At 51.5% G+C, this 21,237-nt stretch overlaps 1 protein-coding gene across 1 annotated transcript in view; it reads left to right on the top strand.

Annotated features, from left to right (window-relative positions):
* The first annotated feature begins 6,324 nt into the window (after nt 1-6,324).
* Nucleotides 6,325-21,237, top strand: part of NIPSNAP1 (nipsnap homolog 1) — a 244,073-nt gene continuing 229,160 nt past the window's right edge. The window contains exon 1 of the mRNA XM_078667188.1: nt 6,325-6,734. Coding sequence (XP_078523314.1) covers nt 6,676-6,734 — 59 coding nt within the window. The 5' untranslated portion in view covers nt 6,325-6,675. The remainder of the gene's footprint in view (nt 6,735-21,237) is intronic.

Below are 21,237 nucleotides of genomic sequence, written 5' to 3'. Positions count from 1 at the left end.
ATGATCCCCCGTTACAGGACCAGCCCGATATTAACACACTAACACAACTTATAGTGGCAATAGCTGAGTCTGACACGGAGACTATTCCTGAAGAAGAGCTAGTAGTAATTGAGGATGTGCCCCCAGTACCTGTACCTGCACCAAGAGCGTCCAGAGGGGGGGTCAAGGGGGATAAGGGTCAACCCAAGCGTGGTGGGCTGCGTTCAAGTAAAAAGAAATCAAACAGCACACCCACTAAGAGCGATATCGTAGATGGGCGGGGGTCAAATGGGGGAAAATCACTTTTGGACGAAGACTATCTGAAGAGAATAGCAAATATGTTGGATACCAAGATAAAGGTCATTACAAAACCATTGTTGGTGAAAATTGAGCAACTAACAGAGGAGGTGCATAGATTAGGGGGGCTACTAAATAAGACTCTAGACGAGGTGGGTGATATTCCAAACCAAGTAGTATCTAGAATAGAGCCCAAAATGACCCCAACAGTTCACCTACCAGGGGGCAGTGAGAATGTAACTCCCCTCCCGACTACGATAAATCAACAGGGGGAAGGGGGTCAAAATTTAACCGAGAGGATTCCTTGAGACCAAGGGACACATACATTACATCTTGCCCAGAGAAAGGCCCTGTAGAGTTGATTGTTGAGGCCTCCCCCCTGGTTTTGGTTTTGGCTAACGTTCCTCATTTGAAGCCGGGGCAAATAGAATCCACACCTTCCCTGATGAGTAAGGCATTGCACTGGCTGACTCAAAATATGGAATTCTCACCGGGGGGCATGCAACAATTGGCAGATGAGATAGTTAAGGCAAGGAGAGTGGAATGGATAGGGAGCAGCCACAAAAAATTTAGGGGAGATTGTGTGGTGTTGCATCTTTCAGGCCCGGACGTTCTCCCGAATATCTTGGCTAATATATATCCCCCCAACGTAGAACAGCTGAGATCATTCCATTAACCTTGGACTTCTTCTACACTAGACGAGGTAATATCTTAAATCCAACCATTCTAAGAACTAAATGGAATACGGTGGCTAACAAGGGGAATAGGAGTAGTTCGAATAGTAGCTGGGGTGTGACTCTTGAAAATAGGTTCTCGGCGCTATCAAATCTAAACGAATGCGACTGACTTCATGGGGCTGAAGTTGTCGAAATTCCAAAAATAACTATTGGTAGCAAAATTTCAAGTAGCGACGAGAGAAGGCCAGATAATGTAGATTTGTTACGGCAGCAGAGTAGAACGCTATGCAAATGAGCGAGGGATTGAACAGGACGCCTTGGCAAATAGGATTGCGAACATTGTGGCTGGGGATCCGGGTGGGATATCTAAGGTCTATCCTTGCAAATCTAGTGGTAGTAGGACATATAGGTTATCAATAAATACAGGGTTGGAGCCTTCTAGCTCTGATTTAATGTCAATTCAGGATCTAGCTAATCCAGACTTAGATAATGGAAGTTTAACCCTCCTTTCATGGAACCTTGCTGGAATTGCAAATAAACAAGCCTCCCCAGAGTGGTGTGACTTTATCGAACACTCTGATATAATTTTGTTCCAGGAATCTTGGGCATTGAACCCAGTTCACCGGCTTGGATTCCTAAACTTTTATGTCCCGGCAAAAAAAAAACCCAAAGGGCGGCCATCAGGAGGATTGATAATTTGGGTACGACAATCACTGCATTGTAAAATTCAGAAAAGATCTCTTAAATCCAGTGATATATTGTCAATTACGATCACCTGGGCAAATGGCCAAGGGACTGCCCTTTTTAATATTTATGCCAGGGGAGTTGCAGGGGGGGAACACCTCAGAGGTGATATCATTACTTGACAATGATCTTGAGCATCTCACACCGCATTTATCCATTATGGTGGGAGGTGACATGAACACTACCTTCGAACCTCTGGGGCAGGAGGATTGTGCGTTGTCCTCAGAAGAGGATAGTAAGTGGGGAGTCCCACAACTGGAACTACCGTTGGTTAGGAGATGGACGGATGTAGCAATCCAAGTTAAGAGCATGTGTTTGTCAAGGGGACTTAGAGCAGCAAATGGGCGTACCCCGTCGGACCGTCAGGGGTGCTGTACATTTGATAATGGTAGGGCTAAGAGCCGCATAGATTATATTCTGGTGGATGTGAGGTATTGGCATGGGCTCCTAGACATGAGCATTAAACCTAGATTGGAAAGTGATCATAATCCACTATGTATGGATTTACTACCTAATAAGGGACCGCGAGCTCCAAGCCTGGGGAGGGGCGTAGTGACCCTGGATATAGTTTCTACTAATGATCAGCGGCACGTAAGGTGGAGCAGATTGGTCGAAAGGCCAGAGATATTAGAGGACCTAAAGAAAGTAGTAGTCACTGAAGTAGCCACGATAAAACAACATTGTTCCAAACCTAATTTCATTAAATTTATGGAAGAAGCCCATGCCGAGTTCTTTGCCAAACTGCAAGGGTTCTTTTCAAAACCAGCAGGCCAAAGGAAGGTGGTAAAATCACCTCCCAGACAGGGGTGGTATGACCAATTTTGCAGGAGTGCACGAATGAAACTTACTTGTGAACTCAGGAATAGAAACATTGAAGGGGTGAGGAAGGCAAGGGATGCATATAGAAAGGCCCAAATCAAAGCGAAAAGGGAATGGGACGAAAATCATTGGCTTGACTTAAAACTTGCATGTGCTGCCAAGAACCAAAAAGAATTTTGGGCAATCGTTAAATGGGACAGAGGGGGGATAGCAGAGCGCCCCCAAAATAACGTCGCAAAAAAATTATGGGTAGACTTTTTTAAGCCACAGTATGCATGTAAATTAGATCTTTGCCATTATGCACCACCCCCCATGGTCTTCTCAAAAGGGGAATTGTTTACCCTGGGTGATGTGAATGTAGCATTAGATGGGGTGACCAGGGGGAGAGCGCCAGGTATGGACGGAATTCCGGCCGATGTATTTTTAAGCGACCAGGATACATGGTGCCAATATTTTGTTTGGCTAGCCAATTCGCTTGCCCAGGGTGCTCCAATTCCAAATTCTTGGAAGGGAGCGGAAATTATTCCAGTCTTTAAAAAAGGTGATAAGGCACTACCCAGCAACTACAGACCCATCAGTCTTATTGATTCTGCTCAGAAGCTGATGGGTCGTCTAGTGCAAAACAAATTACAAGCATGGATTATCGAGAAAGACATCTTGTCTCCCTTTCAGGCTGGTTTTCGCCCACTAACAAGCTCCATCGACCAGGTCTTTTATTTTCTAGCTTTATATTGGAAAAAAGTCACTCTGAGTGATGGCCCGATGTATGCTGTATTTGTTGACCTGAAGTCAGCATTTGACTTAGTTCCACGGCAAAAATTATGGAGTGTACTTGTAGAAGCTGGAATCAACCCCGAATTACTGACATTGTTAGTTTGTATGCATGAAAATATCTATGCCAGGATCAGATGGGGGGCCCAGGGCGAAGTAACTGATCCATTCCCAGTAGAGCGTGGGGTTAGACAGGGATGCGTCCTGGCCCCCACCTTGTTTTCAATATATAGTAATGGCATAGTGACTATCTAAGGAAAACCCCTACTGATGCTCCAATACTAGACGGGGTTCGTGTGCCAGTACTTATGTTTGCTGACGATACGTTGTTGGTTTCGCGAACCCCTAGTGGCTTCCAGAAGGCGATTAATGCATTTGGGGATTTCTGCCAGACTCTGGGCTTAGAGTTAAACACTTCTAAGACTAAGTTTATGTGCATGAACTCAGCTAAAGTTTTTAAGGGCAAAATCACCTATAATGGGACTGCTTTAGAACAGGTCGACGCTTTTACATACTTAGGCATTTCCTTGCAGGGCAACATGAAATGGAAGACCCATATTGACACCGCAGTCTTAAAGTTTCATCAACTACCAGGTGTTGTAGCACTCAAATATAAAACTTCATTAACTAAACCCGTATCTCCAGCTCTAGAGATTTATAGTATGAAGGTGCTGAGTGCTTGCCTATACGGCTCAGAATTGTGGGGTTTTGCCAATCTGAGGGAACTGACTTTAGCCGAGAACAAGTTTCTACGGCGCCTGGTAGGTGCCCCGCAGAGTACACCAATTGTTCCCCTATTGTTCGAACTGGGAAGGAAAAAGATTGAGGACCTGGCTCGGCTCCGCCCATTACTATTTTGGAGACGGATTATGTCAACACCGGAGTTAGGCCACTATGCTGCTGCACTTATGGATATCATCAAGTCGGACCGATTTCATACAATCATATGGCTCAAAGAAATTCGGAGCAAGTTGGCAAAACTCCACCTTGATCACCTTTGGGCCAACACGGATACAACTGCTTTTCCATCTAAGGAGAGTTTAAAAAAACTGTATTGGGATATGATTTGGCATTCTGTTTTTTGTTCCAAACCAATCACTAAGTTAACCAGCCGTTTTTTGGATCTTAAATCTGCTCCATCACGCGAAACATACTGGGACCTCATCACAAGACCTATGGACAGAAAACTGTACTTCCAACTTAGAATTGGAACTCTGCCCCTTAATGCTTTTTCACAAAAGTGGTTGCTGAATAAGGACAAAAAATGCAACCAGTGCAAAGACATAGTTGAGGATGTTTCGCACTTTTTATTTGTTTGCCCTCTTTATGCCCGCCCAAGAAAAAGATGGTTAAAACCAGCGTGCCAGAACTTAGGGACACGCAGGTGCCTTGAGGCGCTTAGAATATTGGAAACAGACTGTACTCCTCATTTAGCAATTGCAGTAGCAAAGTTCTTAGGATGGGCGTGGATCATACGCACTCGCACTTTAGTTGGCCGAGACGTAGACAATGTGATGTGATTTCTGTGCCCCATATTAATTAATCATGAACAATGGATGTAAAGTTGTTCTTTTTTGCACTAATGTTTTTATTCCGAATTATGAAATGAAAGCATAATTAGTTTAATGTGAGTTTTAATAATTGAATGATTTTAAGCTTAGTATTTATTTTTGTGAAGATAGGGTGTTTAATGCTTTTATGACATGCTGTCGAATAAAGCTTTTCGAAACTTGTAAACTTGATTGGCCATGGTGCAGTTTGGCTCATCAGGTGGGCAGGGTAGCTTAGTTGAGTCACTGCTGCCTGCCCTTGGATCGCCCTTAAGTTAACCCACTAAGTTGCCATGTAATAAACCTGCAGCAAACTTTCTCCAACAAAAACTTATGTGGACTGTTTATTTTGCGCATCTTGACTAGTTACTGCTGAGCAGGGGGGGGGATTAGCGATATTGGCACTATCTGCACTGCAGCGCGCTGCCTCCCTGCCTCTGTGCACTTCCTTTAAATGCCAATATAATATAGTCTGAAATAATCACCAAAGCAATCATGCAATCATTGACAAGCACAAACAATACAAAGTTACTGTAACATCGGTCTACTTATCTTGTACGAATTAGCAAAGTAAGAGGACATCAATATGGCATACATACCAACCCTCCCGATTCATGTGTGAGATTACCAATTTAAAAGCTAAGTCTCCCGCCTCTGGATTCCAGCATGCAAAAGTCCAATTCCTTGGTGGGCTTCAGGTGGCAAGGGCTGGCTGGTCTTGAGTAATTCAGATTATGCACTGCCAGTAACCTGCTCCCGCAAGCCATTTTGTCATGTTTTCTCTGCCTGCCATAGCAATTTTTCTGTGCTCCGCCGCAGGACACTACAGGCAGATATGGAAAAACTTAGATTTGAATTTCTGATATACAATCCTGTAGCAGCACACTTGCAAGTCCCAAACATGCCAACAAGCCCGATGCAAAAGAAGTCAATGGAATGGGAGAAATACATTCTCCCAGTTGTTTTTTTAAATCTCCTACTTTCCTCTTCCAAATTGTGTTGTATCTTTGCAAGAAAGAGTGTACCCTTTGAGTGCTACCAATAAATAACGCACTGTTGTGTTTCTTATGTTTGGTGGTGGAGAGAGACTACTGCAAATGCACATGGCCCTGGACACTAGGATATTTTGACGTTAGTGGGGGGGGTCTCTTCGAATTCAGCGCGAAGTTACATTTATGCATTTGTTTCCTGTTCTCCTTTAAGAGCTAAATTACCCACACGCACCGTGATGACGTCCGCACTTACTGCATACCACAAATCCACACATGCAGCGGTTCTGCAGCATAGAATTGACGCTTGTGTTTATTTATTTGTGGTGCGCGGTGTCAGATGAGCGAAGTAAATCTGCATATGCTGTTGGTCGTGAGAGGGCGACAGAACGCCTTCTTCTGATTTAGCTTCCGTGCTCGCACTTGAGCACGGAAAATATTTTATTTAAAACAAAAATATTATGTGTTCGTCTCGGGTTTGGCTGCTTTTGAGTCACCTCCAAGGTCAAAGCTTTTATTTTTCAAAATATCAGGAATAAGCTTGGCTGCAGTGGCCCCGTCTTAGCGTACCTGCTTCCCACTCGGCACCTTCCCCACCTCCTCATCCTCTCGCCTCCCCTGTACTTCTACTCTCCTCCCCGCAGCTTACAGTCCGACATTCAACAGCGCCTCCTTTACTCCTCCCACATCGACCTCAGCGCCTCCTTTGCTCCTCCCACAGCGACTCCTCCCTTTCCTCGGCACGTCCATTCCATCGTTGCTGTCAGTCAGTTCACCTATAACCTGGTCTCTCCCGAGGCTACTTTCAGTTCACCTCCGGCTCTTTTACCGCGTTCTCCAGAGCTGGCAATGGCCTCGCGGCTCCTGCCCCGGACTTTATTTCGCGCGCCGGCGCTGACGACCTACAGGTGAGTGAATTGCACGAGCTTGGGGTTCAGACCATTTTGGGTACGTGGGGCAACTCTGATTTGACACTGCCACCCACCCCTCCGCACGCAGGTTGGACTTAACCGTGCACGAATGGGCGGGTGAAGGACATATATAAGGCCTTATCTGAACTCCGGGCAGGTGAACAGGCTGGGGGCAGTGGTGCTGGGGCACTGAGAAGATACTTTATTGGTGCTGGGGAAGGGAAAGGGGCGAGCGAGTTACATTTCGGTGTGGCATGTTGCGTCAGTAAGAAAATGTCGGTCAAAAGTGCGATGGTGCTGCTTGTTGACAGTAACAAGACGGGTGCAATGCAGCTGGAACGGAGTTATCGATAGTGCAGCAGGTGTAGTAGCACAGGGCCCTGTTGGGCTTTCTATGGATCCATTGAACTTCATTTTTGAGTGCTTTTTACTATCAGATCAGCCAAAATATGGGGTTCAAAGTGCCTCCTAGGTACTTTTCGGCAGAAGACCACACCCCCTTCAAAGCCCGCCCCCTCCTCACACATGAGATTGTTCTTTAAGTTGGCAGGTGTGGGTTAATGAGATGGAAACTGGCTCATTATGTCGTAATCGGTAGCGGGGTTAGTAAAAATAGACTAGGCCTAATGTAAGAGGCTTGGCTCTGGAGATTTATTTAGTGTCTGCTGGTAGGGGCGGTCCAGAGGATGGGGGCCAGGGAGAAAAGGCTGCAGGAACTGAAGTGAGAACGAAGTCATGAAGAACCGGGTTAGTGGAAAGGCTCTTTCAGCCGGGCTGTGATTGGGAGAAGAGCACGGGTCATCAGAAGGGGGGCAGAGTGGACCTTGGCCCGTCTGCAGCCAGGACACAGGCCATTCAACTGAGCACAGGCTCTGTGTTGCCATAGATCCATGGTGGGTTGGTTTATTGGACTATGCTTTGACCCTGAGAGCTTTCAGGCTCATAAACACATTCAGCTTTGTTTGAGGTGAGGTGTGGCCTGGGACCAAACCAAGTATCTTCTGTTTGGATTTGCCTTGTTAATAAGTCACTAGAAATTGTTGCAAGCTGAGGTTGTGGGGCAAAGTTCTCCCCTCACAGAACACCATCAGTCCCACATGGATATTGCATACAGACACCCGACATCATCACACGACATTCACAGATCACATGAACCGGCACACATATAAGGGAACCATCACAAGACATTCACATACAGGAAACAGCGCAGTCACAAATACAAACACAGTTACATTCTTACATTCTGGTTTGTAACAGTTCTGTGGAGCTTACTACTCCTATATGAGGTGCTAACGTGCTGGCCTGCCTAGGCAGCATGCAAGACTGTGCATGTGTTCAAAGGGAGGTGTTGGTATTTAGATCTTGTGTGGTTAAGTGTACCCAAGTCATGCATGGTAACCTCCAAGATGCAGTTATCTCACCATAGGACACCGCTTAGCAGTGTGATGGATGAAGAAGTGTGAGAGAAAGGGGTACATTTTATGGTTTTCAGTATACTGGCCGATTTGATCAGCTATGCAGGGCCCATTATGGTATTATTATTTTCAACTGTCTGCTAGGCTGGTTACTACACAGGGTTCTCTGTTCTGAATTTTTTGTTTAGCAGGCATATCTGGGAGGGAGAGATGGTTAAGATATTTGCTCGTTTGGACTTAGTTATAGCCATCCCTTGCATGATTGCCTTAGTGAGATGCTATGAAGCGTTCAAGTATGTAGTTAGTTGGGATCTGCAGTTGTGGACTAAAGTAGAGTACTCGGGCAGCCAGTGGTATGTGACAGACCTCTTCAGTTATTCAATGCCTGTTCAGTTGTGATTGGTGGTTTACTACTTGCTGTGGACTGTTACAGAACGCATCTCGAGTCGTGAGCATAACCCCTAGGGGATTTTGCCTTATGTGAGTGTAAGAGGGTCAGTCAGTCTAAGGGAGGTATTATTCAGCCTGCTTGAACTACAGTCAGCTGCCTGTGCGATGAGTGTTATAATGTTAGTGAGGGTCAAGAGTGTTATATAAATTGACATTATTATGTAATGCCAATGCTAGACATGGGTTATCCCATTGTAACTTAACCTGGACAGAGAAAGTTGTGTGCTGGGTGTGTTTTGAATTATTTCTGGACAATATACTGTAGATTCTGCTTAAAGGACCAATTGATTTATTATTATGGGTATTAACCCCCGGGTTTTGGGTTGGGTAGTAATCTTGGAAATGGCTGTATTTTCCCTTTTCTTTTGAAGTGTAAATGCTCCTGAAGGTCTCAAATCGTGGCTAGTAAAGCATTCCAAAGTTTGGCAGGTTGTCCTGATAATGATAAAGCAGTTCCTCCTACATATTACTTGTAATCAGTTGGTATGATACTGGCCCTCTCAGCAGCCTTCGACTCAGTCTCCCACTGCATGCTAGCCGCCAGACTCCATGATACCGGCATACAGGGAATTGCCCTAGACTGGATCCGCTCCTTTCTTGCCGGTCAGACTCCCGCCCCACCTCTCCGAACCCACAGAGATCAGATGCGGAGTACCCCAATGATCCTCACTCAGCCTCCACGCTCTTCAACATCTACATGGCCCCACTCGCAACCATCGCCAGAATCCAGGGAATCCTCATAGTATCCTACGCCGACGACACCCAGCTCATCCTCTCCTTCACCCAGGAACCCCACATCACCAGACACAGCTCCCAGGAAGGAATGAATGGCATCTCATCCTGGATGAGCAGCAGCAGCAGCTGCCTGAAACTCAGCTCGGAGAACACAGAAGTCCTCATCCTCGGATCCAGCACCTCCTCATGGCCCTCCGCAGCCCTCCCACGGACCATGCCCTCAACCTCGGCATCATACTCCACTCCTCCTTCACCATGAACCAACAGGTCAGTGCCATATCTTCCACGTGTTTCAACACCCTCCGCAAGACCTTCAAGTGGACCCCCCACCCCCGAATCCAAGCAGACAGTCACCTACACACTCATTTTTATTTTTTTTAAATTTTTTTAGTAAGACGTTTATTAGTATTCAAAAGTGCAGTACATATAGCCAAGCCTACAACCCTGCGGGCCGGCTGCAAAAGAGCGGTAGATCGTGAGGATGCAGGCCTGCAGGGGGGGGGTGTGCTGTTGCGCCCCACGTGTCACTGGCTTATAAGATTACAGGCATTGTGGTCACATTACCTTCGATCAGCAAGTGAGCATTTCCATAAATGACGTCTTAGTTTTACAATATTTCTAGAACTAACCATAGATTCAGCAAACTAAACAGAACAGTTCGTATCGGCGCGTCCCAATGTTCCTTTCGCGGCTGCGCCGCGTCGTGTCCGTCCTGCTTGCACAGTACTGAAAGTATACCCCTCTAGATGGTGTGGTGTACACCGACAATGCGTCAGTACATTAGGGGGTCAGTGGTGCGCATGCGCAAATGGTCGCGGATCTAAAGTGGGACGGCTCCTGTGGGCCATGGCGTCTCGTCGGTCGCCGGCCTGGCTAGTGGCGCATGTAGCAATCAAGTGGGGTAGCCTAGCTGTTGATGTGGCAGCCGGTGATCAGGAGTCTGATACTACAAACATGTGAACATATGAGGGAAAGGGGGGGGGGGTGGAGTGCACTTGTGGGAGCGGTGTTAACGACTCGGAGCTGGGGGTGAATTGTGAGGCGGTGTCTGCTGGTGAGCACTCCCGTGGGTGGCTGGCCGTGTCTGCGGTCTGCGCGCTGGGTGGTCGGCGTCCGGGTGTGGGGGGGGTGGCCCGGTGCGTGGTGTTCCCGTCCACTGAGCTGTTGCCCCCGCGTCGCTCGCCCAGCACTGCTTTCTCTACGTGAGCCCTCTGACTGCGCCCTCCCCCTGCAGGGACCCCAGGATACCATCCCAGTGCTATGCAATCGGGAACTGCCTCAGACCTGCTATTTCCTCTCGGTGAAGTGCCGTACCCTCTGCTCTGGCCCAGTTAGTGAAGGATGCGAACCAGTGTGCTGGGGTAGGTGGTTCCCGCCGCTTCCAGTGCCTAGTGAGCAGCCGCTTGGCCGTGATTAGGCCCAGATCCCAGAACCGGGCCTGCGTTTTATTTAGTTTAGTCCTCTTATATAACCCGAGGATGCATGCCTCCCACGTGTCGGGCAATCCCGGGCCCGTGCTGTGGATCAGGAGTGATGTCACTTCCCTCCAGTATGTAGCCAGAGACGGGCAGTGCCAGAGCATATGCAGGATATCCGCGCCCAGCAGGTCACACCTGGGACAAGCGGCGGTGTTGATCGCGAAATACTTATTTATTCTATCCGGTGTTAAGTATGCCTGGTGTAATATGTACAGTTGGATGATGCGAAAGTGGGAGTTGCGGGGGACGTTCACAGGGCCGGCTAGGACCAGGTTCCACTCTTTATCTGTCCAGTCCCTCCCTCGGTATGTTGCCCATTTATCCCTGATTTGCTGCGTGGGTTTTTGTGTGTGGATGAGAAGCGCCTGCGCTAACCAGTGTGTAATGTGTGAGCCTCTGCCCATTACATGCAGGTATTGGATCAGATGATGCATCGGCGGCTCCCCCTGGATGTCCCCCCAGGAGTCAGTATATGCCCGTAGTACCGACGCGTGGAGCAGGAATTGCCCAGCCGGCAGGCCCGTGCCCTCCGACAATGCCTCAAATGGGAGCAGGGCCCCATCAGCATACAGGTCGCCCATGGTCTCTACTCCGGCTGCATTCCATTGTTCCAGGTTGCGTGGCGTCACCATCCCACTCCTCCTGGGGGTGCCCATCAGGGGGAGGGCAGGAGCATACGGTCTGACGTTTTGTGTCAGCTTCAGGCTGCGGACAAAGCATTTGCGGGCCACGGCCATATGTAGGGGTAGAGGGCGGGGTCCCTTAGTCAACGGGTGAAACAGGGCGCACACCTGGGGGTGGGACCATTGGTGGTCCGCAGTGGCCGTGTCGTCTAGATGCGTGTCGCTAAGCCAGCACGTCACCCATTGTAGCTGTGCAGCTAGGTAATATAGCTCCATATTGGGGACTGCCAATCCTCCCTCCGCAGTCGGGGAATACAGCTTAGCCAGTGCCACGCGTGGGCGTCCCAGATCAAGCCGCGAAGCATTGATTCTAGGTCGCGGAATATCCGCGAGGGGACATATGTTGGAATATTCGCGAAGTGGTAGAGCAGCCTGGGGAGCGCTATCATCTTGGATAGTGCTATCCGGCTGGGCACGTTCAATGGCAAAGTTTTCCAGAAGGACATCTGGGCTCGCAATGAGGAGATAGCACGCACCAGGTTACCCTCCAGTATGTTCCGCGGGTCTCTGTAGATGTGTAGCCCGAGGTATTTGAACGTGGTTGGGTACCAAGCGAGCCGAGCCCCTCCAAGGCGCACATCACATTCCTCCTGGTCCTGGCTGAACGAGTATATTCCTGACTTGTCCCAGTTGACCCTGAGGCCTGAGACTTCCGCGAAGGTCTGGAAGATGTCCGACAGCTTGGCAGGCACCGCGGCAAGGTCCCGCACATAGAGCAGCAGGTCGTCCGCAAAGAGCGAGACCGTATGTGTTCCATCGGCCAACGGGATCCCCCATTCCGCTCCTTTGTCCCGTAGTAGAGCCGCCAGGGGTTCAATTGCTAGAGCGAAAAGGAGGGGCGACAGGGGGCAGCCCTGTCTGGTGCCCCTGCGTACCCTGACCTTCTCTGACAGCAGCCCGCCCGTCCTCAGTCGGACACTGGGTCTCTGGTAGAGCAGTCCGGCCATGTCCGCGAAGGCATCACCTACTCCGAATCTGTCCAATACCGCCCCCAGGTACGGCCACTCCACAGAGTCGAAAGCCTTCTCCAGGTCCAAGACCAGACACCCCGATCTGGGCCAATGCGTCGTGGCCGCATCCTGAACCCGGAAGAGGTGGCGTAGGTTGCGAGAAGTGCTCCTCGCCGGCATGAAGCCATTCTGATCCGCATGCACCAGGGTTGGGGCTTCTAGGGCCAAGCGGCGGGCCAGGAGGGAGGTGAAGATTTTATAGTCGGTATTCAGCATGGCTAACGGTCTATAGGATCCCATGTGTGTGCCGTCCCTACCTGGCTTCAGTAGTGAGACCAGGTTCGCCTCATTGAGCGAGTCTGGGAGTGTTGAGTCCTCAATTGCACTATTGTACAGTTTGAGCATCTCCGGGATCAGCGTGTCCGAACATGCCTTAAAGAATTCGGCGGGCAGGCCATCCGGGCCAGGGGACTTGCCGTTGGACAGTGCGAAAATGGCTTCGCGCATTTCTTCCGGGGAGAATGGTGCCCCTAGAGCGTCCTGTTGTGCGTCTGTGAGGGAGGGCAGTGGGATTTCTACAAGGTAATCCGAATGTACGCCGCGGAGACCCTCAGTTGTGATTTGTATAGGGCCTGGTAGTGCCCCACAAACGCCTGATGTATCTTGTTTTGGGTGTACACTATCTCTCCCTCTACTGTACGGATAGCGGATATTGGCTCCGTGCGGTTCTCCTGTCTGACCAGCCAGGCCAGTAGCCTTCCGGGTTTGTCACCGTATTGGTGCACCCGCGCCGAATGAGCAGCGAAGTTAACGTGCCGTAGCCTTTCCAGCAATGCTGCATGTTCCGCTCGGGCCTCCCTCAGCCGGTCTCCTGCGCCTCCCACCGCCTCCCGTTCCCAGCAGAGCAAGTCCGCTTCTACCCTGCGCAGCTCCACCTCCACCTTCCTCTGTATGCTACCCTGAGCGCTCAGGCAGTGTCCCCGTATCACTGCCTTGAAGGCGTCCCACTCTACTCTCGGGGAGGACGCTGTGTCTGAGTTGTCAGTGAAGTATTGCGCTACGCAGGCCTGCAGGGAGTCCCTAAAGGGGGCGTCCAGTAACAGAGCAGGTTGCAGCCGCCATGTGGGGATGGGTGGGTGCGGGCGTTCCCAAGCCATGTGTAGGGTGTGGGGGTTGTGGTCCGAATGTGTCCGGCCTAGGTATTGGGAGTCAGTGATGTGCGGCAGCATTTCCGTTGACACCATGTACCTGTCAAGGCGGACGTGCAGCGTGTGTGCCCCTGAGAAATAAGAGTATACCCTGGCGTCTGGATTGTGCGCACGCCATGCATCTTTCAGGTCCCACTGTGTCGCCCACTGTGTAAGTGCCCTCGTGGCCCCCAGGGATGTTGCTTCCGGCCTGGGCGGGACCGAGCGGTCCATCACAGGGTCCAGCACTGTGTTGTAGTCACCACCCAGTAACCATGGGACACCGTGCCAGGGCGCCAGTTTCTCCGATATGCGCGCTAGGAAGGTGCCCTGGTCCGTGTTTGGAGCGTAAATGGACGCCAGAACTACTGGTTGCCCGTCTAAACGGCCCTTCACTAGGACATACCTCCCCTCCGTGTCTGTGTGAACTTCCGACATTGTGAAGGGGGTGCCCGGCTTCACCCACAAGAGCGCCCCACGGGCAAACGAGGAGTATTCAGTGGCATACAATTGTCCCCTCCATCTTCGCCTCAGCGCAGTCACCTCTGCCCCACACAGATGCGTTTCCTGTAGGAGTGCAACCTGCACATTTTGTCTTTTCAGGTAGGAGTATATTTGGTATCTACGCGCAGGTGTGTGCATGCCCCTAATATTCCAGGTACATAACTTCATCGCAGTCATTTCGGCAGTATACACTCCCCCCAACATTCCTACCAACAGCAGCCCCATCAAGTGCTCTCACAGTGGTTCTCCCAGCTCTCTCGTATCCACCCCCATAGTGCACTCAGCAATGTTCGGAAAGACATTAGGGCAGGGAAAAACAATGAATAACAGCAACCAACAGCGGGCAACCCCCACTAAAATACCAAAAGGGCAGTGGCAAAACGGGCCACCGTCCATGCTCTCAAGCGAGAGGAACAATCTTACTCGTCTAAGGGGCAAAGTGCGCTAAGCACAATCTCGGCAAGGAGGATATGTAGTCAGTTAGGGAAATCAAGTCTCTTCCCCGAGCCACACAATACAGGGTACTGGTGGCCACCATCTATGCTCCGGTGGTCTGAATTACTCTGCTCGTGCGGGGCCCCGCTTGCGTGAGGTTCTGCAGGCGCGAGGCAGAGTGTCATGCGGCGTGGGCTGTGGGCCCCCACCGGGAGGAGCCCCCTCCCGCCCGGGCCCGCACATGGAGACGTCCATATCTGGGTGCATGCTGAAAGATAACCCCGCCAACACCCACCCCGTCTATCACCTGCGCCGCAGGGGCATTACTCACTGTTCCAGGTGTCCACTGTTCAAACGGCGGGCAGAGGAGGGGAGGGAGACACCCCCAGCAGTGGCGGACGTCGGTTGCGTTCCATCATCCAGTCGGCCTCCGCCAGCCCCCCCTCGCCGCGGCAAGACCATTGCAAACTTCGCCCGCGGAATCAGTGAATCAGGTCAGAGGTTTGAGGCGTGACAACAGGCAGGTCCACCGAGATCTGTGAGTTCGGGATCCCGTATATGGCCTCATCGTCGTCACTCGGTACTGGCTGCTGACCGTCTGCTAGGGCTGTCTCTTGGGAGGGCGAGTTGCTCAGTTGAGAGACCATCCGGAGCGCATCGCGCTGTCCTTGGAGCATCTGGTCTAGCGGGGGAGAGTGGCGCGCCCCTTCCTCCGCATGTTGGGGCTCCTGGGTTCTGTGCCCGCGGCGGCGCCGCGGCCCGCGCGGCCTGGTCCTTGTCTCTCCACCACGGGAGCGCTTGGGTGCCGTGTCCGTGCCCCCGTCCAGCCACTCATTTGCTTCCACAGGGTTGTCGAAGAAGTAGGTGTTGTCCCCCGCCACCACCCTCAGTTTGGCAGGGAAAAGCAGGGAGTACTTGAGGCCCGCGGTGCGTAGTCTCCGCTTCACTTCCATGAAGTCGTGCCTCTGGCGTTGTACCTGGATGGTATAATCAGGAAAGAACATGATCGACGCGTTGTCTATACGTATCTCGCCTAGTCGTCGTGCTTCCCGCAGCACCGTGTCCCTGTCTCTATAGTTCAGTATTCTGAAGAGCAGTGGTCTCGGGTTGGCGCCGGTGGTATGGGGCCTCGTCGGTACCCGGTGAGCGCGCTCCACAACAAAATGGGGGGATAGCGAGCCTTCGGGTAACAGGGTCCGGAGCCAGTCTTCCACATGTTGCGCTGGGTGGTTCCCCTCCCATTTCTCAGGGACCCCCACGAGTCTGATGTTGTTGCGTCTCGCCCTCCCTTCCGCGTCCTCGGCCCTGTCCTCCAGGAACTCCACTCTGTTTAAGAGATCAGGTCTACAGCGACGCCATCTGTTTTGGACTCCAGAGAGGTTCTGGTTTGCTGAAGTGACTGTTCCATTCGCTCCACAGCTGCCAGCACGCTGTCCAGCCTCGAGGCCAATTGTCCGGCGGCCATTTTGTTCAGCAGTTTGTCTGTCTTCCCCTTTGACGAGGCCCCACCAGTCCCTGTGCGGGTCCGCACTCCCCCGGACATGTGCAGGTGGTGTCCGTTCGGCAGGGTTGTCGCCTGAGTTGCTTCGGTGATGGCGCCCCCTGGGCGCTTCTCTCCAGGGTGGGGGGCTCAGTGGTCGACAGCCGTCCCCTCAATCGAGGCTGTCGTTGTTACACCGGGGGGGGGTGGGGGTCTGTCAGGCGGTGCCTCACCCCACTGCCCCACGGCTGCGTCCCGCCGGTCCGGGTGTGGCAAAGGCCGGGGAGGCGCGTGTGCTGCGTGCGTCCGTGGGGTCCGGGCGCCGCCGTCTGGGCCGGATCCTCTCACCACGCGTGCCCCACTGTCCCCCAGGCAGTCTCCGCCTCCGTGGAAGGGGGGCCCGCAGGTGGGCCCGGCGTTGGGTGCCCCTCCGTGTGCCCTCGGTGCAGGGGGGGGTGGCCGCTCCGTCCTCGGCAGCAGTGTGACTCCCAGGCCGGGGTGTCAGGCCCTCAGTGTCGGGCTTGATGGCTGCCGCTACCTGCCGGCCCCTCTCGGTCCGTTCGGGTGTGGTGGGGTCCCCGGGTGGCGCCGGCTGCTGTGTGATCCCCCAGGGGGGGGCGGTTGGTCATCAGGGCTCCCGTTGCTCCCCCTGCCTCTCCCGGGTCGATCCCTGCCTCCCGGTAGCCTCGGGTGCGCCAAGGGGGGGGCCCTGTTGTGCCTCACCTCCGTCCGGGGCAGCGGGCGTGCGGGGGCCGCGATGTGGGCGGATGGCGCCTGTCCCCCCTGCCGTCTCGGCCCGCCTCCGGTGTTGTGCAGCTGTGCGGGGTGGCCTCCGGACCTCTGGCGGGGCCTCCCGGTGGGGCAGTTGGCAGCCCGTGGGTCCCAGGCAGCTCGGTGTGGGTGGTCCGTCGGGGCCTGTCCGCAAGGCCCAAGCCTCGGTCTCTCCTAGCTGCACTGCCGACCAGGGGGCGCCCAGTCTCGCAGGAGGGTTGCAGGAGAGGTCGGGGTCGGCCCCGTCTGCATCCGAAAATGAAAAGTCGCCAGAAGTGCCGCAGTGAGCTCCGGAGAGGTCCGCTCAAAGTTCCAGGTGGCCACGGTGGAAATTGACGGATAATTGGCTCAGGGAAGGGGAGCCGATCGCGGAGCTCTACTCAAGAGCGTCCGTCGCCATTGCGTGCTTAGCCACGCCCCGTCACCCACACACTCATAACCAACAGAATAGACTATGGGAATGCCCTCTATGCCGGAATCAACAAATCTTTACTCCACAAACTCCAGACCATCCAAAACGCCGCAGCCAGACTTGTCCTCCGCATCCCATGACCAGACCACATCACTCGGCACCTATGAGACCTCCTCTGGTTTTCAGTCGAAAAGAGTGACCTTCAAGCTGCTCACTCATGCCTACAAATCCCTCCACAACCCTGGCCCCCAATACCTCAACAAAAGAATCTCCTTCCATGCCCCCAAGAGAAACCTCAGCTCTGCCAACCTCGCCCTGCCAGAAATCCCTTGCATCCGGAGAGCAAGATGTGAGGAAGAACCTTCTCCTACATTGTGGCCTAAGACCTGGAACAAATTCCCCCTCAGCATCAGACGTACCCCCCACACTGCAAGCATTCAGGAAGAGCCTCCAGGCCTGGCTTTTCGGATAACTCGTAGCTGCCTGACACCCCTTCCCCCCCACTTCCTTGAGACCCTGCAGATGAGTAGTGTGCTTCACAAATCCCAGATTCATTGATGATCAGCAGAACAAGCCTAGAGTGATGTTTTAATTTGATGGCATTGCTCAAATCTAATTTGTAGGTAGAGTGGTCCTTTTCTTGATAGACTTTGGATGATGCAGAGTGCCTTGCTCATCTAGCTATGGGAAGGTAGTGTAGTGCTTGCAGGACGTGTGTCTTGTGCTCTCTTGGGGGAGGTGAAGTAGTGCTGCGGTTGTGTTTTGCATTGGTGAGACTTTGCTTATAGTGGAACGGGAGTGCCAAGATATAGGCTGTTGGCATAGTTGGACCTTACAATTAGTAGTGTGATGAAAGCTCGTAGCTTTTGTTGATATCCAAGGTACGGGAGCATGCTATGTCTTCCATTTATTATGTAGCAGTTGCTTTACTTGATTTTGTTGATATGAGTTATCAAGAATAGGTCTGAATCCATGGTTATTCATAGGCTTTTTCCCTCACTTGATTTCATTGTAGTTCTTCAGACTACTGTGTATTTTTTTTCATAAGCAATTTTTATTGAAGTTGTTGCAATTATGTAACATAAAACAACATTTTCCAGCAGTCTGCAATCTCCAAATTATCATATTGATGACATAACTACCCATCAGGTAGTTAGGCATCTGGGGGTACTGTAAGGATGGACAGGGTGGTTGACAATGAGGAGAGGGATGTCTGGGGTTCTTTTGCTTGTAAGTCTCTTTATTGCTTTCTTTTTAGTCTACCAGACTTAAGATGACTGTTGAGGGTTAAGTTCACAGTGCTTTTAACAAAAATAAGGATTAAACATAGGAAACAGAAACGGATGTTCTTCCGGACCGTCTTCGGGGCCGCCCTTGGTTTGGTCTTTTCTGGTGTGGGTTCCCCGGGGCTCCTCAGAAGGGATATAAAGAAAGATAAGGCCGGGATTAGTCACATCCGATGTTTTCTTTATCTCTCTAGTGCAACCACCACCTTGTGTAGTGAGGGAGAGGGGGAAAAAGGGTCAGTGAGGGCAAGGGTCGATGTGCCTGTGTTTTACTCTACCCCTCGCCACCCCACCACCCCCACCAGAAAGCACCCCTTAACGGTACTTGCCTTGGGCCACGGCCCGTCCACAGGGCCGTGGCGTCCGGACCCGGGGCGGTTGTTCCCTTCCTAGGGCCAGCGGGTGTATGCGCCTTCTCTGTAGCTGTCGGGTCCTCGCCTGGATACTGGACTCCGCCACACCTGCTCTCTCCTCTCTCCGCTCCTCCTCCAGATCCACTGGGCTCCTCTCCCGCGTTGATACCGCTGGGCTCCTCTCCCGATCTGCCGGGCTCCTCTCCCGATCTGCCGGGCTCCTCTCCCGATCCGCTGGGCTCCTCTCCCGCGTTGATACTGCTGGGCTCCTCTCCCGATCTGCTGGGCTCCTCTCCCGATCCGCTGGGCTCTGCTTCTTCACACTCTCCGTCCTCCGCCGGGCTCCAGGAAACCGCTTCCTGCTTACGCCGCCCGTCCTCCAATAGGGTACTGTTTTTATGGCCCCTCCTCCCTGTTTGGGTCCGCCCTTCCTGGCTGACAACTAGTCCGTCGAACGCTTCCTGGTTGGAGTTGGTGTCACTCCTCGGGATGCCCCACTTCCGGGCGTTGTTCTGGCTCGGGACGCCGTCAGCCTCACAGGTACTCGGTCCCAAGCCGTAGTATGCCCATCATTTGCCCCAAATTCTGCTGTGCTTCTGGGGATACCCCTGGCTCTTTATATGGCCTCCTCCTCTTGAGTATACCGGTCACATCATCTTCATCACTCTTTATGGGGGGAGCATAATCTCCACCGCTCTGTTTTATCTCTTTTAGAAAAAATAAAGTGGCTACACCCAGCAAAGTCATCTCCTCTAGGAGCGTCCTCAATCTCTTCTCAAATTTCTGTGTGGGAAAGTTCTGGAATCTACGTGGATCCAGAAATTTCCTACCACCCAGTATTCCCCCAGGTCTCCCAATTAAAAATGCTACTTCACTTGTGTGGGTGGGTCAAGTACCCGTGAAAGGCAAGGGCCCAAAACCTATTGAGGAGACCTCAAAATTACCTATCACAAAACAACCTGGTTTTGCAAGGGTGGTCACCAGGGTTTTTGGCCCCGGGCTCGGTGTCCATCTTGGGAAACTACCAAACCCACACATTTCTGAACTAGACATCGGGGGAGTCCAGTGAGTTTTTCTCCAAGAACCAGCCCGGCTGAAGATATTGAAAGAGGGACATTCGCAATTTTTCTATACATAGACCGAGGCTAAGCAAGCACTCTCCAGGTGGCAATCTTACTCCGTTTAGGAGGGAAGAGCGTTAACAAGGAGTATTGATGGAGGGGCTCCTAGTTTTTTTTTTTGTCCCTCACTTTTATTGATTATTTATATTTTTTTCTATATTGATGGAGGGGCACGGGGGCTGGTAGAGGCCGGGGGGGCTTGTGACCGGAGGTTGCACCCTGTAGGCTGTTAACCAGCGACAGCAGTGCAGGGGTATGGTTCCCTCTCCTAGGCCCAAGGTGGGTGGATGGGGTTAGGTGGGGTGGCGTTGGAGTTTGGTATTTTTGTAGATGAATTCTCTGCTACCTTATTGGTTTCCTTGGAGGAGGGGGTAGGTTGGGATCAGGGGGGGTCGGGGGTCAAAGAGCCAGATGGCCTGTGGACGTATACACATAGATGGAATGTTGCCAGGAAACAGATTTAAAGGGATAATGGCTCAGTTAGGATTATGTAATGGCTAATGTGAAATTTATGTGTTGGAATGTGGCAGGACTCAATCAAGCTAGGAAGCGGCGTTTGATTCGTGAAGAACTCAAGGCATTTAAGCCACATATACTTGACCTAACAGAGACCCATCTGGCTTATAAGGACAGATCTGTGTTGAATCAATTAGGATTCGATGTATTAGTATGTACTTATCAGACAGCCTCAATTCGAGGGGTCGACACATTGAAAGCTAAGAATTCAGCTGTCACTGTCTTGCGCACATTAGCTGACCCCAAAGGGAGATGGGTGATAGCTCAATTGTTGATCTTGGGACAAAAAAATCTCTATGTGTGGTTTACGGTTCTAACATGGATTGTCCCAATATGTTTTACTATCTAAATGTTTAACTACTGTTTTTTTTAGCGGGGACCTGCTGGTTATGGGGGATTTCAATTGTATTTTGGACCACAAGATCGATACCACTAATAGGAAAACTCGGACGAGAATGGGTAGGACCCGGGCAGCCGTCCTTGACCATATGCAAATTAATCAGCTGGATGACGCCTGGACAAATTTATTTCCATGGGTGCCAGGGTTTACGTTCTTTTCATTCCCACACAAACAGTACTCTCGTATTGATAAGATCTTTATTAAGTGTGCTCTTTTTGAAAATGCCCATGTTGAGGTATGCCCTAAAATTACATCTGACCACAATTCTGTCATGCTAACTGTACAGCTGTCGGCAGGGGCCAGAGATGCCCATCGGGCTTTTTC

Source organism: Lissotriton helveticus, chromosome 11 (genome assembly GCF_964261635.1).
Source record: "Lissotriton helveticus chromosome 11, aLisHel1.1, whole genome shotgun sequence".
NCBI lineage: Eukaryota > Metazoa > Chordata > Amphibia > Caudata > Salamandridae > Lissotriton > Lissotriton helveticus.
The sequence above is the reverse complement of the archived record's forward strand: the minus strand, read 5'-3'. Positions and strand labels throughout refer to the sequence as shown.